This window comes from Myxine glutinosa, chromosome 7 (assembly GCF_964187855.1).
Source record: "Myxine glutinosa chromosome 7, kmMyxGlut1.1, whole genome shotgun sequence".
Taxonomy (NCBI): Eukaryota; Metazoa; Chordata; class Myxini; order Myxiniformes; family Myxinidae; genus Myxine; species Myxine glutinosa.
The window spans coordinates 189,133,557-189,153,523 of NC_136267.1; the positions used below are offsets into that span (position 1 = coordinate 189,133,557).

Genomic DNA, 19,967 nt, shown 5'->3' on the forward strand with positions numbered 1-19,967 from the left:
GGTATAATGACCCCTTTTAGCACATTTTTGTTTTGCACTCTCTTATCAAGGAACATATCTCCATGTAAACGATGGTATAATGACCTCTTTTAGCACATTTTTGTTTAGCACTTTCATCAAGGAACATAACTCCATGTAAACAACGGTATAATGACCCCTTTTAGCACATTTTTGTTTAGCACTCTCTTATCAAGGAACACATGTCCATGTAAACAACGGTATAATGACCCCTTTTAGCACATTTTTGTTTAGCACTCTCTTATCCAGGAACACATCTCCATGTCAACAATGGTTATAATGACCCCTTTTAGCACATTTTTGATAAGCACTCTCTTATTTAGTAACATACCTACATGTAAACAATTGTATAATGACCCCTTTTAGCACATTTTTTATTTGCGCTCTCTTATCCAGGAACACATCTCCATTTAAACAATGGTATAATGACCCCTTTTAGAACATTTTTTATTTGCGCTCTCTTATCCAGGAACACATCTCCATTTAAACAATGATATAATGACCTCTTTTAGCACATTTTTTATTTGCGCTCTCTTTTCAAGGAACACATCTCCATGTAAACAATGGTATAATGACCCCTTTTAGCACATTTTTGATTATCGCTCTCTTATCCAGGAACACATCTCCATGTAAACAATGGTTATAATGACCCCTTTTAGCACATTTTTGATTCGCACTCTCTAATTTGGAAACATATCTCCATGTAAACAATGGTTATAATGACCCCTTTTAGCACATTTTTGATTGGCGCTCTCTTATTTAGGAACATACCTCCATGTAAACAATGGTATAATGACCCCTTTTAGCACATTTTTGATTTGCGCTCTCTTATCCAGGAACATATCTCCATGTAAACAACAGTATATGGACCCCCTTTAGCACATTTTTGATTCGTGCTCTCTTATCCAGGAATATATCTCCATGTAAACAATGGTTATAATGACCCCTTTTAGCACATTTTTGATAAGCACTCTCTTATTTAGTAACATACCTCCATGTAAACAATTGTATAATGACCCCTTTTAGCACATTTTTTATTTGCGCTCTCTTATCCAGGAACACATCTCCATTTAAGCAATGGTATAATGACCCCTTTTAGAACATTTTTTATTTGCGCTCTCTTATCCAGGAACACATCTCCATTTAAACAATGGTATAATGACCTCTTTTAGCACATTTTTTATTTGCGCTCTCTTTTCAAGGAACACATCTCCATGTAAACAATGGTATAATGACCCCTTTTAGCACATTTTTGATTAGCGCTCTCTTATCCAGGAACACATCTCCATGTAAACTGGTTATAATGACCCCTTTTAGCACATTTTTGATTCACGCTCTCTTATCCAGGAACATATCTCCATGTAAACAATGGTATAATGACCCCTTTTAGCACATTTTTCATGAGCACTCTCTTATCCAGGAACACATCTCCCTGTAAACAATGGTATAATGACACCTTTTAGCACATTTTTGATTAGCGCTCTCTTATCCAGGAACATATCTCCATGTAAACAATGGTATAATGCCCCTTTTAGCACATTTTTTATTTGCGCTCTCTTATCCAGGAACACATCTCCATTTAAACAATGGTATAATGACCCCTTTTAGCACATTTTTTATTTGCGCTCTCTTATCCAGGAACACATCTCCCTGTAAACAATGGTGTAATGACACCTTTTAGCACATTTTTGATTAGTGCTCTCTTATCCAGGAACACATCTCCATCTATCTATAATTCCAGTAATCTCTGTGTGTTTGTTTGTACGTTTGTTTGTTTGTCTGTGACCGCTGTTTCTCGACAACCACGGGTCCGATATACTTTAAACTTGCCAGGTATATTGCTGGGGACCCGAGGATGTGCCTTTTCAAGGTTTCATATTAATCGGACAATTACTTACCGAGCTATGTCCAAAAAACGATTCAACCAATCAGAGAGCAGCGAGCTATCGCGTGTGCCGAACGTGGCGAACACACTCTGCCTCGGATGGCACATTTGAGAGCGTATTCATTTATTTCACGTTTGCAAACTATGTTGCCGCTATGTTGGCGTTAAACTATGTTTTAAAACTAATAAAAACCATTTCATCTAAATAGAGGGGGGGGGGGGGATTGTCACTGTACTCGCAAGCCGTTCGCCGTTCGCTTTGGCGTTGCGAATGGACCAACACATTTCATGGACCAAACCATTTCATGTAAAGCGTTCGCCGTTCGCTTTGGCGTTGCGAATGGACCAAACCATTTCATGTAAATAGAGGGGGGGGATATAATTTTAGATATATATATAGTACGGGCATGCCCTAGTGTAACCAATTGTATAATGCCCCTTTCAGCACATTTTTGATTGGCGCTCTCTAATCCAGGAACACATCTCCCTGTAAACAATGGTATAATGACACCTTTTAGCACATCAATGATAAGCGCTTTCTTATCCAGGAACACATCTCCCTGTAAACAATGGTATAATGACACCTTTTAGCACATTTTTGATTCGTGCTCTCTTATCCAGGAACACATCTCCATGTAAACAATTGTATAATGCCCCTTTTAGCACATTTTTGATTAGCGCTCTCTTATCCAGGAACACATCTCCCTGTAAACAATGGTATAATGACCCCTTTTACCACATTTTTGATTTGCGCTCTCTTATCCAGGAACACATCTCCAATCTCCATGTAAACAATGGTATAATGACCCCTTTTAGCACATTTTTGATTAGTGCTCTCTTATCCAGGAACACATCTCCATGTAAACAATGGTATAATGACCCCTTTTAGCACATTTTTAATTAGTGCTCTCTTATCCAGGAACATATCTCCATGTAAACAATGGTTATAATGACCCCTTTTAGCACATTTCTGATTAGTGCTTTCTTATCCAGGAACACATCTCCTTGCAAACAATGGTATAATGACCCCTTTTAGCACATTTTTGATTTGCGCTCTCTTATCCAGGAACACATCTCCAATCTCCATGTAAACAATGGTATAATGACCCCTTTTAGCACATTTTTGATTTGTGCTCTCTTATCCAGGAACATATCTCCATGTAAACAATGGTATAATGACCCCTTTTAGCACATTTTTGATGAGCGATCTCTTATCCAGGAACATATCTCCATGTAAACAATGGCATAATGACCCCTTTTAGCACATTTTTGATTTGCACTCTCTTATCCAGGAACATATCTCCATGTAAACAATGGCATAATGACCCCTTTTAGCACATTTTTGATTAGCGCTGTTTTATCCAGGAACACATCTCCATGTAAACAATGGTATAATGACCCCTTTTAGCACATTTTTGTTTTGCACTCTCTTATCAAGGAACATATCTCCATGTAAACGATGGTATAATGACCTCTTTTAGCACATTTTTGTTTAGCACTCTCTTATCAAGGAACATATCTCCATGTAAACAACGGTATAATGACCCCTTTTAGCACATTTTTGTTTAGCACTCTCTTATCAAGGAACACATGTCCATGTAAACAACGGTATAATGACCCCTTTTAGCACATTTTTGTTTAGCACTCTCTTATCCAGGAACACATCTCCATGTAAACAATGGTTATAATGACCCCTTTTAGCACATTTTTGATAAGCACTCTCTTATTTAGTAACATACCTCCATGTAAACAATTGTATAATGACCCCTTTTAGCACATTTTTTATTTGCGCTCTCTTACCCAGGAACACATCTCCATTTAAACAATGGTATAATGACCCCTTTTAGAACATATTTTATTTGCGCTCTCTTATCCAGGAACACATCTCCATTTAAACAATGGTATAATGACCTCTTTTAGCACATTTTTTATTTGCGCTCTCTTATCCATGAACACATCTCCATGTAAACAATGGTATAATGACCCCTTTTAGCACATTTTTTATTTGCGCTCTCTTATCCAGGAACACATCTCCATTTAAACAATGGTATAATGACCCCTTTTAGAACATATTTTATTTGCGCCCTCTTATCCAGGAACACATCTCCATTTAAACAATGGTATAATGACCTCTTTTAGCACATTTTTTATTTGCGCTCTCTTTTCAAGGAACACATCTCCATGTAAACAATGGTATAATGACCCCTTTTAGCACATTTTTGATTAGCGCTCTCTTATCCAGGAACACATCTCCATGTAAACAATGGTTATAATGACCCCTTTTAGCACATTTTTGATTGGCGCTCTCTAATCCAGGAACACATCTCCCTGTAAACAATGGTATAATGACACCTTTTAGCACATTTCTGATTAGCGCTTTTTTATCCAGGAACACATCTCCCTGTAAACAATGGTATAATGACACCTTTTAGCACATTTTTGATAAGCACTCTCTTATTTAGGAACATACCTCCATGTAAACAATGGTATAATGACTCCTTTTAGCACATTTTTGATTTGCGCTCTCTGATCCAGGAACACATCTCCATTTAAACAATGGTATAATGACCCCTTTTAGAACATTTTTTATTTGCGCTCTCTTATCCAGGAACACATCTCCATTTAAACAATGGTATAATGACCTCTTTTAGCACATTTTTTATTTGCGCTCTATTTTCAAGGAACACATCTCCATGTAAACAATGGTATAATGACCCCTTTTAGCACATTTTTGATTAGCGCTCTCTTATCCAGGAACACATCTCCATGTAAACAATGGTTATAATGACCCCTTTTAGCACATTTTTGATTCGCACTCTCTAATTTGGAAACATATCTCCATGTAAACAATGGTTATAATGACCCCTTTTAGCACATTTTTGATTGGCGCTCTCTTATTTCGGAACATACCTCCATGTAAACAATGGTATAATGACCCCTTTTGGCACATTTTTGATTCACGCTCTCTTATCCAGGAACATATCTCCATGTAAACAATGGTATAATGACCCCTTTTAGCACATTTTTCATGAGCACTCTCTCATCCAGGAACACATCTCCCTGTAAACAATGGTATAATGACACCTTTTAGCACATTTTTGATTAGCGCTCTCTTATCCAGGAACATATCTCCATGTAAACAATGGTATAATGCCCCTTTTAGCACATTTTTTATTTGCGCTCTCTTATCCAGGAACACATCTCCATTTAAACAATGGTATAATGACCCCTTTTAGCACATTTTTTATTTGCGCTCTCTTATCCAGGAACACATCTCCCTGTAAACAATGGTGTAATGACACCTTTTAGCACATTTTTGATTAGTGCTCTCTTATCCAGGAACACATCTCCATGTAACCAATTGTATAATGCCCCTTTCAGCACATTTTTGATTGGCGCTCTCTAATCCAGGAACACATCTCCCTGTAAACAATGGTATAATGACACCTTTTAGCACATTTTTGATTCGTGCTCTCTTATCCAGGAACACATCTCCATGTAAACAATTGTATAATGCCCCTTTTAGCACATTTTTGATTCGCGCTCTCTTATCCAGGAACACATCTCCCTGTAAACAATGGTATAATGACCCCTTTTACCACATTTTTGATTTGCGCTCTCTTATCCAGGAACACATCTCCAATCTCCATGTAAACAATGGTATAATGACCCCTTTTAGCACATTTTTGATTAGTGCTCTCTTATCCAGGAACACATCTCCAGGTAAACAATGGTATAATGACCCCTTTTAGCACATTTTTGATTAGTGCTCTCTTATCCAGGAACATATCTCCATGTAAACAATGGTTATAATGACCCCTTTTAGCACATTTCTGATTAGCGCTTTCTTATCCAGGAACACATCTCCTTGCAAACAATGGTATAATGACCCCTTTTAGCACATTTTTGATTTGCACTCCCTTATCCAGGAACACATCTCCAATCTCCATGTAAACAATGGTATAATGACCCCTTTTAGCACATTTTTGATTTGTGCTCTCTTATCCAGGAACATATCTCCATGTAAACAATGGTATAATGACCCCTTTTAGCACATTTTTGATGAGGGATCTCTTATCCAGGAACATATCTCCATGTAAACAATGGCATAATGACCCCTTTTAGCACATTTTTGATTTGCACTCTCTTATCCAGGAACATATCTCCATGTAAACAATGGCATAATGACCCCTTTTAGCACATTTTTGATTAGCGCTGTTTTATCCAGGAACACATCTCCATGTAAACAATGGTATAATGACCCCTTTTAGCACATTTTTGTTTTGCACTCTCTTATCAAGGAACATATCTCCATGTAAACGATGGTATAATGACCTCTTTTAGCACATTTTTGTTTAGCACTTTCATCAAGGAACATATCTCCATGTAAACAACGGTATAATGACCCCTTTTAGCACATTTTTGTTTAGCACTCTCTTATCAAGGAACACATGTCCATGTAAACAACGGTATAATGACCCCTTTTAGCACATTTTTGTTTAGCACTCTCTTATCCAGGAACACATCTCCATGTCAACAATGGTTATAATGACCCCTTTTAGCACATTTTTGATAAGCACTCTCTTATTTAGTAACATACCTACATGTAAACAATTGTATAATGACCCCTTTTAGCACATTTTTTATTTGCGCTCTCTTATCCAGGAACACATCTCCATTTAAACAATGGTATAATGACCCCTTTTAGAACATTTTTTATTTGCGCTCTCTTATCCAGGAACACATCTCCATTTAAACAATGATATAATGACCTCTTTTAGCACATTTTTTATTTGCGCTCTCTTTTCAAGGAACACATCTCCATGTAAACAATGGTATAATGACCCCTTTTAGCACATTTTTGATTATCGCTCTCTTATCCAGGAACACATCTCCATGTAAACAATGGTTATAATGACCCCTTTTAGCACATTTTTGATTCGCACTCTCTAATTTGGAAACATATCTCCATGTAAACAATGGTTATAATGACCCCTTTTAGCACATTTTTGATTGGCGCTCTCTTATTTAGGAACATACCTCCATGTAAACAATGGTATAATGACCCCTTTTAGCACATTTTTGATTTGCGCTCTCTTATCCAGGAACATATCTCCATGTAAACAACAGTATATGGACCCCCTTTAGCACATTTTTGATTGTTGCTCTCTTATCCAGGAATATATCTCCATGTAAACAATGGTTATAATGACCCCTTTTAGCACATTTTTGATAAGCACTCTCTTATTTAGTAACATACCTCCATGTAAACAATTGTATAATGACCCCTTTTAGCACATTTTTTATTTGCGCTCTCTTATCCAGGAACACATCTCCATTTAAACAATGGTATAATGACCCCTTTTAGAACATTTTTTATTTGCGCTCTCTTATCCAGGAACACATCTCCATTTAAACAATGGTATAATGACCTCTTTTAGCACATTTTTTATTTGCGCTCTCTTTTCAAGGAACACATCTCCATGTAAACAATGGTATAATGACCCCTTTTAGCACATTTTTGATTAGCGCTCTCTTATCCAGGAACACATCTCCATGTAAACAATGGTTATAATGACCCCTTTTAGCACATTTTTGATTCGCACTCTCTAATTTGGAAACATATCTCCATGTAAACAATGGTTATAATGACTCCTTTTAGCACATTTTTGATTGGCGCTCTCTTATTTAGGAACATACCTCCATGTAAACAATGGTATAATGACACCTTTTAGCACATTTTTGATTTGCGCTCTCTTATCCAGGAACATATCTCCATGTAAACAACAGTATATGGACCCCCTTTAGCACATTTTTGATTCGTGCTCTCTTATCCAGGAATATATCTCCATGTAAACAATGGTATAATGACCCCTTTTCACATTTTTGATTGGCGCTCTCTTATCCAGGAACATATCTCCATGTAAACAACAGTATATGGACCCCCTTTAGCACATTTTTGATTCGTGCTCTCTTATCCAGGAACATATCTCCATGTAAACAATGGTATAATGACCCCTTTTCACATTTTTGATTCGTGCTCTCTTCTCCAGGAACACGTCTCAATCTAAACAATGGTATAATGACCTCTTTTAGCACATTTTTGATTTGCACTCTCTTATCCAGGAACACATCTCCAATCTCCATGTAAACAATGGTATAATGACCCCTTTTAGCACATTTTTGATTTGTGCTCTCTTATCCAGGAACATATCTCCATGTAAACAATGGCATAATGACCCCTTTTAGCACATTTTTGATTTGCACTCTCTTATCCAGGAACACATCTCCATTTAAACAATGGTATAATGACCCCTTTTAGCACATTTTTGTTTAGCACTCTCTTATCAAGGAATATATCTCCATGTAAACAATGGTATAATGACCCCTTTTAGCATATTTTTGATGAGCGCTGTCTTATTTAGGAACATATCTCCATGTAAACCATGGTATAATGACCGCTTTTAGCACATTTTTGATTCGTGCTCTCTTATCCAGGAACACATCTCCATGGTCAATGGTAAAATGACCCCTTTTAGCACATTTTTGATTGGCGCTCTCTTATTTAGGAACATACCTCCATGTAAACAATGGTATAATGACCCCTTTTTGCACATTTTTGATTTGCGCTCTCTTATCCAGGAACATATCTCCATGTAAACAACAGTATATGGACCCCCCTTTAGCACATTTTTGATTCGTGCTCTCTTATCCAGGAACACATCTCCATGCAAACAATGGTATAATGACCCTTTTTAGCACATTTTTGATTCGTGCTCTCTTCTCCAGGAACACGTCTCAATCTAAACAATGGTATAATGACTACAGTTAGTGCAAGCAAAGAAACGGACCGTTTTGGTAGCTGTTTGGACGTGTCTGATAAACCTGAACACTGAAACAACTCGAGGCATTTTTTAATGTGAAATAACCGAAATAAATCTAACGACGACATCCAAAGGAGATTAACCAAGCTATTTTCTTTTTTTAATTTTAGCATCCGTGTTGCTTTATTGTTTAAACATGTACAGTCACATGAAAAAGTAAGTACACCCCATGTAAAGTTTTGACTTATTCAACATATTTCAACATACAGCTATTTGATCTTCATTTCAACAATATTGAAAGATAAAGGTGATATAATATTACAAATATCATGAAACATTTACATTTTGTAGTCCATTGTATAATTTAAATAAACATCAATGCAAATTTCGCATGTGGAAAAAGTAAGTCCACCCCTACATTTATCACTACTTCAAATACCTAAAATTATAATCAGGTGCTCCAGCTCAGGTGCAAATGATTAGAACATCGTTGGAGAGGATCTTGGAGGAACCTGTCTTATTTAAACCACAGACATTTAGTTTGGTTTGCTCTTTGTTGTTGAATTGTGTGGCGTCACCATGCCTCGATCAAGAGCTCTCTGAGGCCTTCAGAAAGAAGGTTATTCGATGCCTACGAGTCTGGGAAGGGATTTAAAAATATCTCCAAACAATTTGAAATCAATCATTCGACTGTCCGGAAGATCACCGACAAGTGGAGAAGATTCCAAACAACTGCCAACTTGTTCAGGCCAGGCTGCCCCAGCAGGTTCAGCCCGAGATCAGACCGCAAGATGCTGAAAGAAGTCTCCAAGAACCCCAGAATGTCATCACGGGACCTACAGGTAGCTCTTGCCACTGTTGATGTCAAAGTGCACGAGTCTACCATTCGAAAGAGGCTGCACAAATTTCATCTACATGGGAGTTTAAACTCATTTTGCAATAAATGTTCGTTTCCCATTAATCGTACACTTTCCAAAATACAATCTCACTCCTCCCCGCCAGATCCTCCCCATCACCCCTCCCCTCCAAATCTTACCCATCACCCCTCCCCTCCAAATCTTCCCCATCACCCATCCCTTTCAAATCTTCCCCCTTGCCCCTCCCCTCCAAATCCTCCCCATCACCCATCTCTTTCAAATCTCCCCCCCCCCTTGCCCCTTCCCTCCTAAACTCCCCCCACACACTTCCCCTCCAAGACTCCTCCTAACCCCTCCCCTCATAAACTCCCCCCTCGCCCCTCCCCTTCAAATCTCCCCACCCTCATTTCTTCTCCATTTCCCCCCTCTCACCCCTCCTCCTCAAAGCGTCCTCCCCGCTTCTTCCCCCTTCCAACTCTCACCTCCATCTCCCCCAACCTTCTGCCTCGCTCTTCCCCCTCCTCAAATAACACCTCACTGTGCCTCACCCAATCACCATCAAACCTTTTGTCCGCCCCATCCTTCCCTTTCTCCGAGCTATTCTGAAATCTCTGACACACCTCCAACAGCTCTCCCTTCCTCTTCTACATCTTACCCTACCCCTCCCCCCCCCCCCCCCATTCTGTATCCGATGCCCCCCCTTCCTCTTCATTAACGGTATGGACCTCAAACATCCGGGGCCTTCGTTCAAACTTAACTGATCTCTCCATACAGGTTGCTTCTGACAAACCAGACGTGAACTGCTTAACAGAAACTTTCCTCCTTCATGATGTCTCTGATTCCTTAGTATCTCTCCCGGGTTACTCCCTCCTCCGGTATTATAGACCTGAGCCTCGTCCTGGAGGTGGGGTTGCTATCTTTATCAAAAACTCTCTTTCTCACTTGCCCTGCACTGCCCTCTCTCCACCTCACTCCCAGGAATACCTTTGGCTACGGCTTCCCCTTCGCTCCCACCTCTTGTTCATATGTGTGTTGTACCGTCCACCAAACAGTGATGACTCCATCTACATCTCGCTGTCTGATAATATGGACCAACTTCTATCTACTCATCCCAACTCTCTCTTCATCATATGTGGTGATTTCAATTGTCACCATGCCAGTTGGCTGGGTGTGGGTACTTCTCTCACCAGCCATGGCTCCTCAGCAAAGGACTTCTGCGACTCACTGGGACTGACACAATCTGTCAATTTCCCGGTCCGGATCTCAGTCAACGGAGCATCTTCTCTTCTGGACTTGGTTATGACTAACTACCCTGAAAATGAAGTGTGCTGCTCTTCTTCTGCTCCAATCGGATCATCTGATCATGTGCTTGTTAAAGTGTACATCTCTCTGACCATTCTCAGGGAGCGTCCTCAGCGTCGATGAGTCTGGCATTTCACTCAGGCCGACTGGCTCGGTCTTCAAGCAGCCATCAATCATCTGGACTGGTCTCCTATCTCTACCACCTCTGACATCAACTCATCCTGGGAATTCTTCCAACATAAATTGCTCTCTCTGGTGCACAGATTTATCCCATCTCGTCTTCAGTTGTCATACCCCTCCTCCCGTCCATGGTACATGGAATCTTGTGGTGAGGCTGTTGCCCAGAAACAACTTGCCTTCGTCTCCTGGAAAGCAAATCCAACGGAACGAAATCTCATTTCCTTTCACAAAGCCCGAAACAAGTGTGTGTCCACCCTCAGGAGAGCCAGGAAACAATATCTCTCCGTTCTCAAGACCGAACTCTCTTATCTGTCTCCCTCTTCCAAATCCTGGTGGCGTCTGGTCAAATCTGTTTCTGGTGTTTGTTCCCACTCCATCCCCTCCCTTACCTCAAACGGCTACACAGCTGACTCTGCACATGAAAAAGCTGAATGCCTCAACTCTGTGTTTGCCTCTAAATCTTGTGTCCCAAACCCATCCCTCTCTGTACCCACCGTACCCAGTCATACCCAGCTGCTCCTGGACTCTGTGTCCTTTCCTACTGACAAGGTGGAAAAGTTTCTGTCAACCCTCGACTCTGATTCTGCAACTGGACCTGACGGCATCAGCCCACGGGTCCTAAAATCCTGTTCTTCCGCTCTTTCACTCCCTCTCTCTGTTCTCTTCACCCTCTCTTTTGCTCAAGGTCAACTGCCATCTGCTTGGAAATCAGCCAACATCACCGCTTTACACAAAAAAGGTGCAAAAACAGATCCTAGTAACTACAGATCAATCAGCCTTCTCCCAATTATCAGCAAAGTCATGGAATCCATCATTGCTTCGGATATGAAATCTTTCCTCTACTCCAATGGCTTGATCTCTGATCATCAATTTGGTTTCAGACCAGGTCACTCTACTCTGGACATGCTGCTTCTGCTGTCTCAACAATGGATGGAGGTCCTCAATGCCAAACAGGAAATTAGAGCCGTCTCCCTCGATATATCACGTGCCTTCGATGCGGTCTGGCACCCCGCTCTGCTCAGTAAACTCTCTTCCTTTGGTATCCATGGAAATCCCCACGCATGGCTGGCGGACTTCCTTTCTAGTCGGAGTCAACGTGTGGCCCTGAATGGGTTTCTCTCATCTCCTCTTCCTGTTCAGGCTGGAGTTCCCCAAGGCAGTGTTCTTGGCCCTGTGCTTTTTCTGGTCTTCATCAATGATCTCTCCGACTCTCTTGAAAATCCTCTCTATCTCTTTGCTGATGACTCCACTCTCTGCCGCTCCATTCCTCATCCCTCAGATCGGCAGTCTGCAGCCTCCTCACTCTCTGCAGACCTGGACAAAATCACTGACTGGGCAAACAAGTGGAACATGTCTTTCAATCCTGACAAATCTCACTCTCTTACGATGTCTCTCCAAAAAGACCGACTGGACAACCCTCCCATCCACTTTCTGAATAATCCTCTCCAAGAAGTTCTGTCACTCAAGCTTTTGGGTCTCACTATCTGCTATGATCTTTCTTGGGAAAACCACATTTCAAATCTGGCCTCCAAAGCAAGTCGCCGACTGGGCATCCTCCATCGTGCGAAGTCCTTCCTTGGCACACCTGAGCTCCTCACCACAAACAGGGCTTTCATCCGCAGCTCAATGGAATACTGCTCTCCCCTCTGGGCTGGTACTCCTGCCTCACACCTAGCTCGCCTTCACGCTGTTGAAACCAAAGCGTTCAGAATCATTGGAATCTCCCGTGATGAAGCTACCTCCGAGGGCCTTTCACTTACTCACCGCAGGCAGGTTGGTGGTCTTTCTGTCTTCTACCGACTCCTCTCCCGCCTTGCTCCTCCAGCTCTCTCTGGGCTCTGTCCCCCAAATATTCCTAAAGGTCGCACAAGATCTGCCTGCAACCCTCTCATGGTTAAACTGCCAAAATGAAGACTCTCTGCTCACCTTCACTCTTTCATTGCTCTTTTCTCCCGCCTCTGGAACAAACTCCCCCACTCCCTTCAATCCCACTCCCCCCTCCAGGTCTTTAAAACAGCTGTTCACCACCATCTCTTATCTTCCCCCATCCAAAACCTTGATCTGTTCTACCCCCTCTAATTTCACCCCAAATCCTGTTTTTTGAAATACCAACTTCTTTCCTGGATGTCCTTGGTGTCCTTGTGTTTATACTTCTCACCCCCCCCCCCCCCCCTTCTCACGCCGCCTCCCCCCAAAGCCCTCTCCTTTCCACACATTCCCGATGTCCCTCACAAATGTTGTGTTTATGTGCTTCCCCTTCTCTCCCCATCTTGTCTTCCGCTCCCCTTTTTACACACTTTGTTTGTTTGTCTGTTTGATTTGTTTGTGTGATAAATGTTAGCTCTTTCACGAGCCTCGATTATGTATACAAAAAAAAGAAAAAAAGAAAAAAAAAAGGTGTGCCAGGAGGAAACCTTTGCTGTCCAGAAAGAACATCAGGGCAAGACTAAAGTTTGCCAATGAATGCCTAGGCAAAGACCAGCACTTCTGGAACAATGTGCTCTGGACAGATGAGTCACAGGTAGAGCTATTTGGCCACAGTACCAGAAGACATGTTTGGCGAAAACCAAAGACAGCATTTGACCACAAGAACCTGATACCAACTGTAAAGCATGGTGGTGGAAATATTATGGTTTGGGGCAGCTTTGCTGCATCAGGGCCTGGGCAGCTCACCATCATAGAATCCACTATGAATTCTTCATTATACCAGAGGGTGCTTGAGGATAATGTGAGGCCATCTGTCGGAAAGTTGAAGCTCAACCGAATGTGGACCTTGCAACATGACAATGACCCTAAACATACCAGTAAATCCACCAAGGAATGGCTGAAAAGAAAGAAATGGAGGGTTCTGGAATGGCCAAGTCAAAGCCCGGATCTAAATCCCATCGAGATGTTGTGGGGGGATTTGAAACGAGCTGTGCATGCAAGAAACCCCTCAAACATCGCACAGCTGAAATAATTCTGCATGGAGGAGTGGGCAAAAATTTCTCCCAGTCGATGTCAGAGACTGATAGACAGTTATAAGAAACGCCTACTTGAGGTTGTTTCTGCCAAAGGGGGCAATACCACCTATTAGAGCCAAGGGTGTACTTACTTTTTCCACATTCGAAATTTGCATTTATGTTTATTTAAATTATGCAATGGACTACAAAATGTAAATGTTTTTTTTTTTTTTTTTTGTATACAAGATCGAGGCTCGTGAAAGAGCGAACATTAATCACACAGAAAGACAAACAGACACATAAAACAAATAACATCGGGAGCGGTAGACAAGATGGGGAGAGAGGGGGAAGGACACAAACACAACATTTGAGAGCAGGGACCGAGAGACATGGAGACATCGAGAGATCTGTGGGAGGGAGAGGGCTTTGGGGGGGAGGCATGTGAAGGGGGGGAGGCATGTGAAGGGGGGGGGGGGGGGTGGGAGAGGTATAAACATATGGACACTGCCAGGATTTCCAGGAAATAAGTTGGAATTTCAAACAAGGTGGATCTGGGGTGAATTAGTGGGGGTAGAAAAGATCAAGGTTATGGATGGGGGAAGATAAGAGATGGTGGTGAACAGCTGTTTTAAAGACCTGGAGGGAGGAGAGGGATTGAAGGGAGTGTGGGAGTTTGTTCCACAGGCGGGAGAAAAGAGGAATGAAAGAGTGAAGGTGAGCAGAGAGCCGAGATTTCGGCAGTTTAACCATAAGAGGGTTGCTGGCAGATCTTGTGCGACCTGTAGGAATATTTGGGGGACAGAGCACAGAGAGAGCTGGGGGAGCAAGGCCGGAGAGGAGTCGGTAGAAGACAGAAAGACCACCTACCTGCCTGCGGTGAGTGAGTGAAAGGCCCTCAGAGATAGCTTCATCGCGGGAGATTCCAATGATTTTGAAAGCTTTGGAGCTGTATTTCATGATATTTGTTATATTATATCACCTTTATCTATCAATGTCGTTGAAATGACGATCAAATAGCTGTATGTTGAAATACGTTGAAATAGTCAAAACTTTACATGGGGTGTACTTCATTTTTCACGTGACTGTATCTAAGATTTCTTGTGGAGCTTGTACATAAATCTCTGCTGGACAAAGACTTTATTAGACGTGCACGTTTGCATGACAACTACATATTATTATATCAGTGGGATATGAGCTTTCATTCCCAGCGTCAGGAGGCATTTACTCATCTGGCAGTGCTTAAGAAACAGGCCCAAATATGGATGTTACTTGAATGACATTTGCTTGTGAAATCAAGTTTTGGAAAAATCTAACATGACATTTGAAAATCAAATTGTTGTTTCCCACAATTAACTAATATGTACCACAATTGAGAGAGATGGGAAATATATATCTGTCCCATGAAATGTTTGGCACAGGGGTGCCAGTGATTAAAATAGTTGTTGTGCCTAAAATGGTGATCCTTTCTCATCTTAATTTCCCTTTTTTAATCGCTTCATTGCAGATTGTCCAAGAGTCACCGTTTCTCACCATGGATCTCCTGGAATCGTGTTTTCCTTACGCACTACTTCGTAATGCGTATCATGCTGTGTACAAGCAGGGCACCGTGTTATGCACTTAAGGATCTCATCATCAACTCTGGAACACTTTGGATAAAATTTCTTACATGGAGGAGAGTTGGGGGAGTTGTATAAAGCACATGACTGCATGCAACAAACAATGCCATGGTTTCTCAGTTTGTTTCTTGCCAGGAATAGTGGCGTACCATGTGTAATTTGGCATTTGGCAATGTCTTTGGCAGAAATGAAAGAATAATATTTGTATATTTCTTAACTTGAAACATTTGCTGACTTGCATTCGGTGCTGCTTTTGGACAAATATGTTTTATGTTTTGCTTTTGGACAAATATTTGCTGCACATCTACTACGAGTTGGTTATACTTTTATGCTCACGGTTAGTTTGGGATGTGCACTTCTGAGGGTTCTGTGATTATGCAAGGCCATACATAGCAGCATCAAAGTTCCCTGTATGCATTCACCATTTTTAGAGATGAGCCTCGTGGAAGAAGCTCAAGTTTATTGCGAAGATGTAGTAATATTTCGATTACTGTGCCAAAGTGGAACATCCTCTTGGCTTGTGTGGGATTGCAAAAATATATTTCGATGAGACCGAACAAGGTTGCGGGCATGTGAAGGCAATACTTATATACAGGGCAAGTGTCCAATCATACCATAACTTTCAAATTGATACTTAGCACTAACTGTAAAGTACGTATCATCATTTTACCATTAGAAAATTAATGGAATTGTAACCTCTTTTGTAGATTGTTATTCCTGGTCAGTTTTTACATGCAGTCAGCAACTTAGCTTTGGCAAGTTGACATTTTAAAATAAATAGTTGCACAGATTCATCTGGTGCACAGATTCAGCTGGTGCTTATAGAACTATTAGTTTCAGATTATTGTGGTTTGTGCACAGATAGCTCGACTGGAAATATTAGGAATGGCGGATGTAAACAAAAGCGACAAGCCATCACACCCACGGACAGTGTGTGCATTTGGCTGCTTTGTCGTGCACTGTTAGGGATGCTTCCTGAAGCCGTTGTCTTACGAAGTACACGCGTATAAAACGTTCTGCTGAGATAGTGCTGTTCGTATACTGTTGATGGACTCCTGGATTCTTTTCGATCATGATTGCTCATTCTTATACTTTGTTGCCAAAGGCCTCCGAAACGTTTTTGGCACATCTGTTTTCTTCCTTTTCTTTTGTTTACTTTTTCGACTTGTGATCACTTTCAGTCGTACTGTGCCATGCTTAATCCTGAAATGAAAGACCAAATTAGCAGTAAAGATTTCAAAACATTTTTAGTGTCTCAAGTTCACAACATCAAGTTTATTTCTAAAATTGGGAGATAGTGCAAGTATGAAACGAGATGCAATATTTGTATGCAATGAATGACCTCCTTGGTTGAATTACACTCCATGATATTTCTGACTATAAAGAGAAAGAAGAAGCTTTTTTGACTTCGCTCTTTAATAGCCAAGTTGCCAGTAGTTGAGCATTACTTGATGAAAGTAAAGCCACTGGCTTGCTTAATGTTACTAGAAAAAGGGACAATCAGAAAGAATATCTTGCACCAAATACTTACAAAATAAACTTGTATTTTTGTATTTCAAAAGTATATTCCATTTCATGAAAAATAGTCTACAAATTATTGTAGAAATGATATATCCACATTGCTTTAACACCATTATGTTCTTCTTCTTTATAACTAGGCATAGATACATATATACAGTCATGTGAAAAAGTAAGTACACCCCATGTAAAGTTTTGACTTTTTCAACATATTTCAACATACAGCTATTTGATCTTCATTTCAACAATATTGATAGATAAAGGTGATATAATATAACAAATATCATGAAACATTTACATTTTGTAGTCCATTGTATAATTTAAATAAACATAAATGCAAATTTCGCATATGGAAAAAGTAAGTACACCCCTACATTTATCACTACTTCAAATACCTAAAATTAGAATCAGGTGCACCAGCTCAGGTGCAAATGATTAGAACATCGTTAGAGAGGATCTTGGAGGAACCTGTCTTATTTAAACCTCAGACATTTAGTTTGGTTTGCTCTTTGTTGTTGAAGTGTGCGGCGTCACCATGCCGAGATCAAAAGAGCTCTCTGAGGCCTTCAGAAAGAAGGTTATAGATGCCTACGAGTCTGGGAAGGGATTTCAAAAGATCTCCAAACAATTTGAAATCAATCATTCGAATGTCCGGAAGATCACCTACAAGTGGAGAAGATTCCAAACAACTGCGAACTGGTTCAGGCCAGGCCGCCCCAGCAAGTTCAGCCCGAGAGCAGACCGCAAGATGCTGAAAGAAGTCTCCAAGGACCCCAGAATGTCATCATGGGACCTACAGGTAGCTCTTGCCACTGTTGATGTTAAAGTGCACGAGTCTACCATTAGAAAGAGGATGCACAAATTTGATCTACATGGGAGGTGTGCCAGGAGGAAACGTTTGCTGTCCAGAAAGATCATCAGGGCAAGACTAAAGTTTGCCAATGAACACCGAGGCAAAGACCAGCACTTCTGGAACAATGTGCTCTGGACAGATGAGTCAAAGGTAGAGCTATTTTTCCACAGTACCAGAAGACATGTTTGGTGAAAACCAAAGACAGCATTTGACCACAAGAACCTGATACCAACTGTAAAGCATGGTGGTGGAAATATTATGGTTTGGGGCAGCTTTGCTGCATCAGGGCCTGGGCAGCTCACCATCATAGAATCCACTATTAATTCTTCATTGTACCATAGGGTGCTTGAGGATAATGCGAGGCCATCTGTCGGAGAGTTGAAGCTCAACCGAAGGTGGACCTTGCAACATGACAATGACCCTCAACATACCAGTAAATCCACAAAGGAATGGCTGGAAAGAAAGAAATGGAGGGTTCTGGAATGGCCAAGTCAAAGCCCGGATCTAAATCCCATCGAGATGTTGTGGGGGGATTTGAAACGAGCTGTGCATGAAAGAAACCCCTCAAACATCGCACAGCTGAAAGAATTCTGCATGGAGGAGTGGGCAAAAATTTCTCCCAGTCGATGTCAGAGACTGGTAGACAGTTATAAGAAACGCCGACTTGAGGTTGTTTCTGCCAAAGGGGGCAATACCACCTATTAGAGCCAAGGGTGTACTTACTTTTTCCACATGCGAAATTTGCATTTATGTTTATTTAAATTATACAATGGACTACAAAATGTAAATGTTTCATGATATTTGTTATATTATATCACCTTTATCTATCAATATTGTTGAAATGAAGATCAAATAGCTGTATGTTGAAATATGTTGAAAAATTCAAAACTTTACATGGGGTGTACTTACTTTTTCACGTGACTGTATATATTGAAACTTAATGGCTAACAAATATTATATTAATGGACATTTTCCATCCAGTAGTATTGATCTGTTTTCCTTTGTTACACTTTAACATTTTATTCACTAAATATATGTATTTTTCAAGTGTTTCAGAGTGCGTCCAGGGTGTCTGTCATCTAACTCTATATGATTTTATTTTAATTCATGGTTTTATGAAAAGCAACATTCTTTTTCAGGCTTTTGTGCAAAAGAAATAAAAAATAAATGCTTTGTTATTCGCTCAACCAAGCGTGATCCATTCTTTTCTGATACATATTTATATTATATATAGTATATACATACTAGCATGTATCGGCTCGCTACGCTCACCCCAACAAACGTCGTCACCACAGACGCACAGGCTTGTTCAAACTGAGGATAATGACCTGACTGAACTTGAGTTGCTGTATTGTCATGATTTACACCAATCATAATACAAACATTTATTTTGTATAAATGTATTTGTAATATTGCTGATATTATTTATTTGTAATATTAGTGATATTATTTATTTCTAATTTATTTGCAATAAAAAAAGGTCCAAGTGGTGTAAAGCTCGAAATGATCAAGGGTCAAAGCTGTCTAATCGGTCTGAAGGGTGTAAGGGGTCTAAATAGTGTTGAGGTTGAAGGGGTCGAAGGTACTTAAAGGGTGTAAAGGTTTACAGGGTATAAAAGATTGGAAGGGTAAAGGGATCTAAAGGTGTCTAAAGTATTGAAAGGGTCCAGGTAAAAGTGGTCTAAAGGGTCTTATGCGTCTTCAGGGACTTTTGGGTCTTCTGGGTCTTTAAGGGTCTTCAGTGTATTTTGGGTCTTTGATACCTTTGGGATACTTTGGGTATTTTGGGTCTTTGGGGTATTTTGGGTCTTTAAGGGCCTTTTGGGACTTTTGGCTATTTTGGATCTTTGGGGTCTTCTGGGTCTTTTTTTTTTTTTTCGATACAGATGTGAGGCTCGTGTAAGAACTAACATATTGTCATGAATTTTTTTGAGTAGGGCGTATATAGATCCAGGTAGATCTGCGTAGGTAT

General features: G+C 40.5%; 1 protein-coding gene across 1 annotated transcript in view; it reads left to right on the forward strand.

The window, feature by feature from the left end:
* The window catches only part of LOC137431904 (nck-associated protein 1), a 343,894-nt gene extending 324,712 nt beyond the window's left edge, over nucleotides 1–19,182 (forward strand). The window contains exon 31 of the mRNA XM_068123738.2: nucleotides 15,513–19,182. Within this exon, the coding sequence (XP_067979839.1) occupies nucleotides 15,513–15,629 (117 nt within the window). The 3' untranslated portion in view covers nucleotides 15,630–19,182. The remainder of the gene's footprint in view (nucleotides 1–15,512) is intronic.
* Nucleotides 19,183–19,967: the final 785 nt, after the last annotated feature.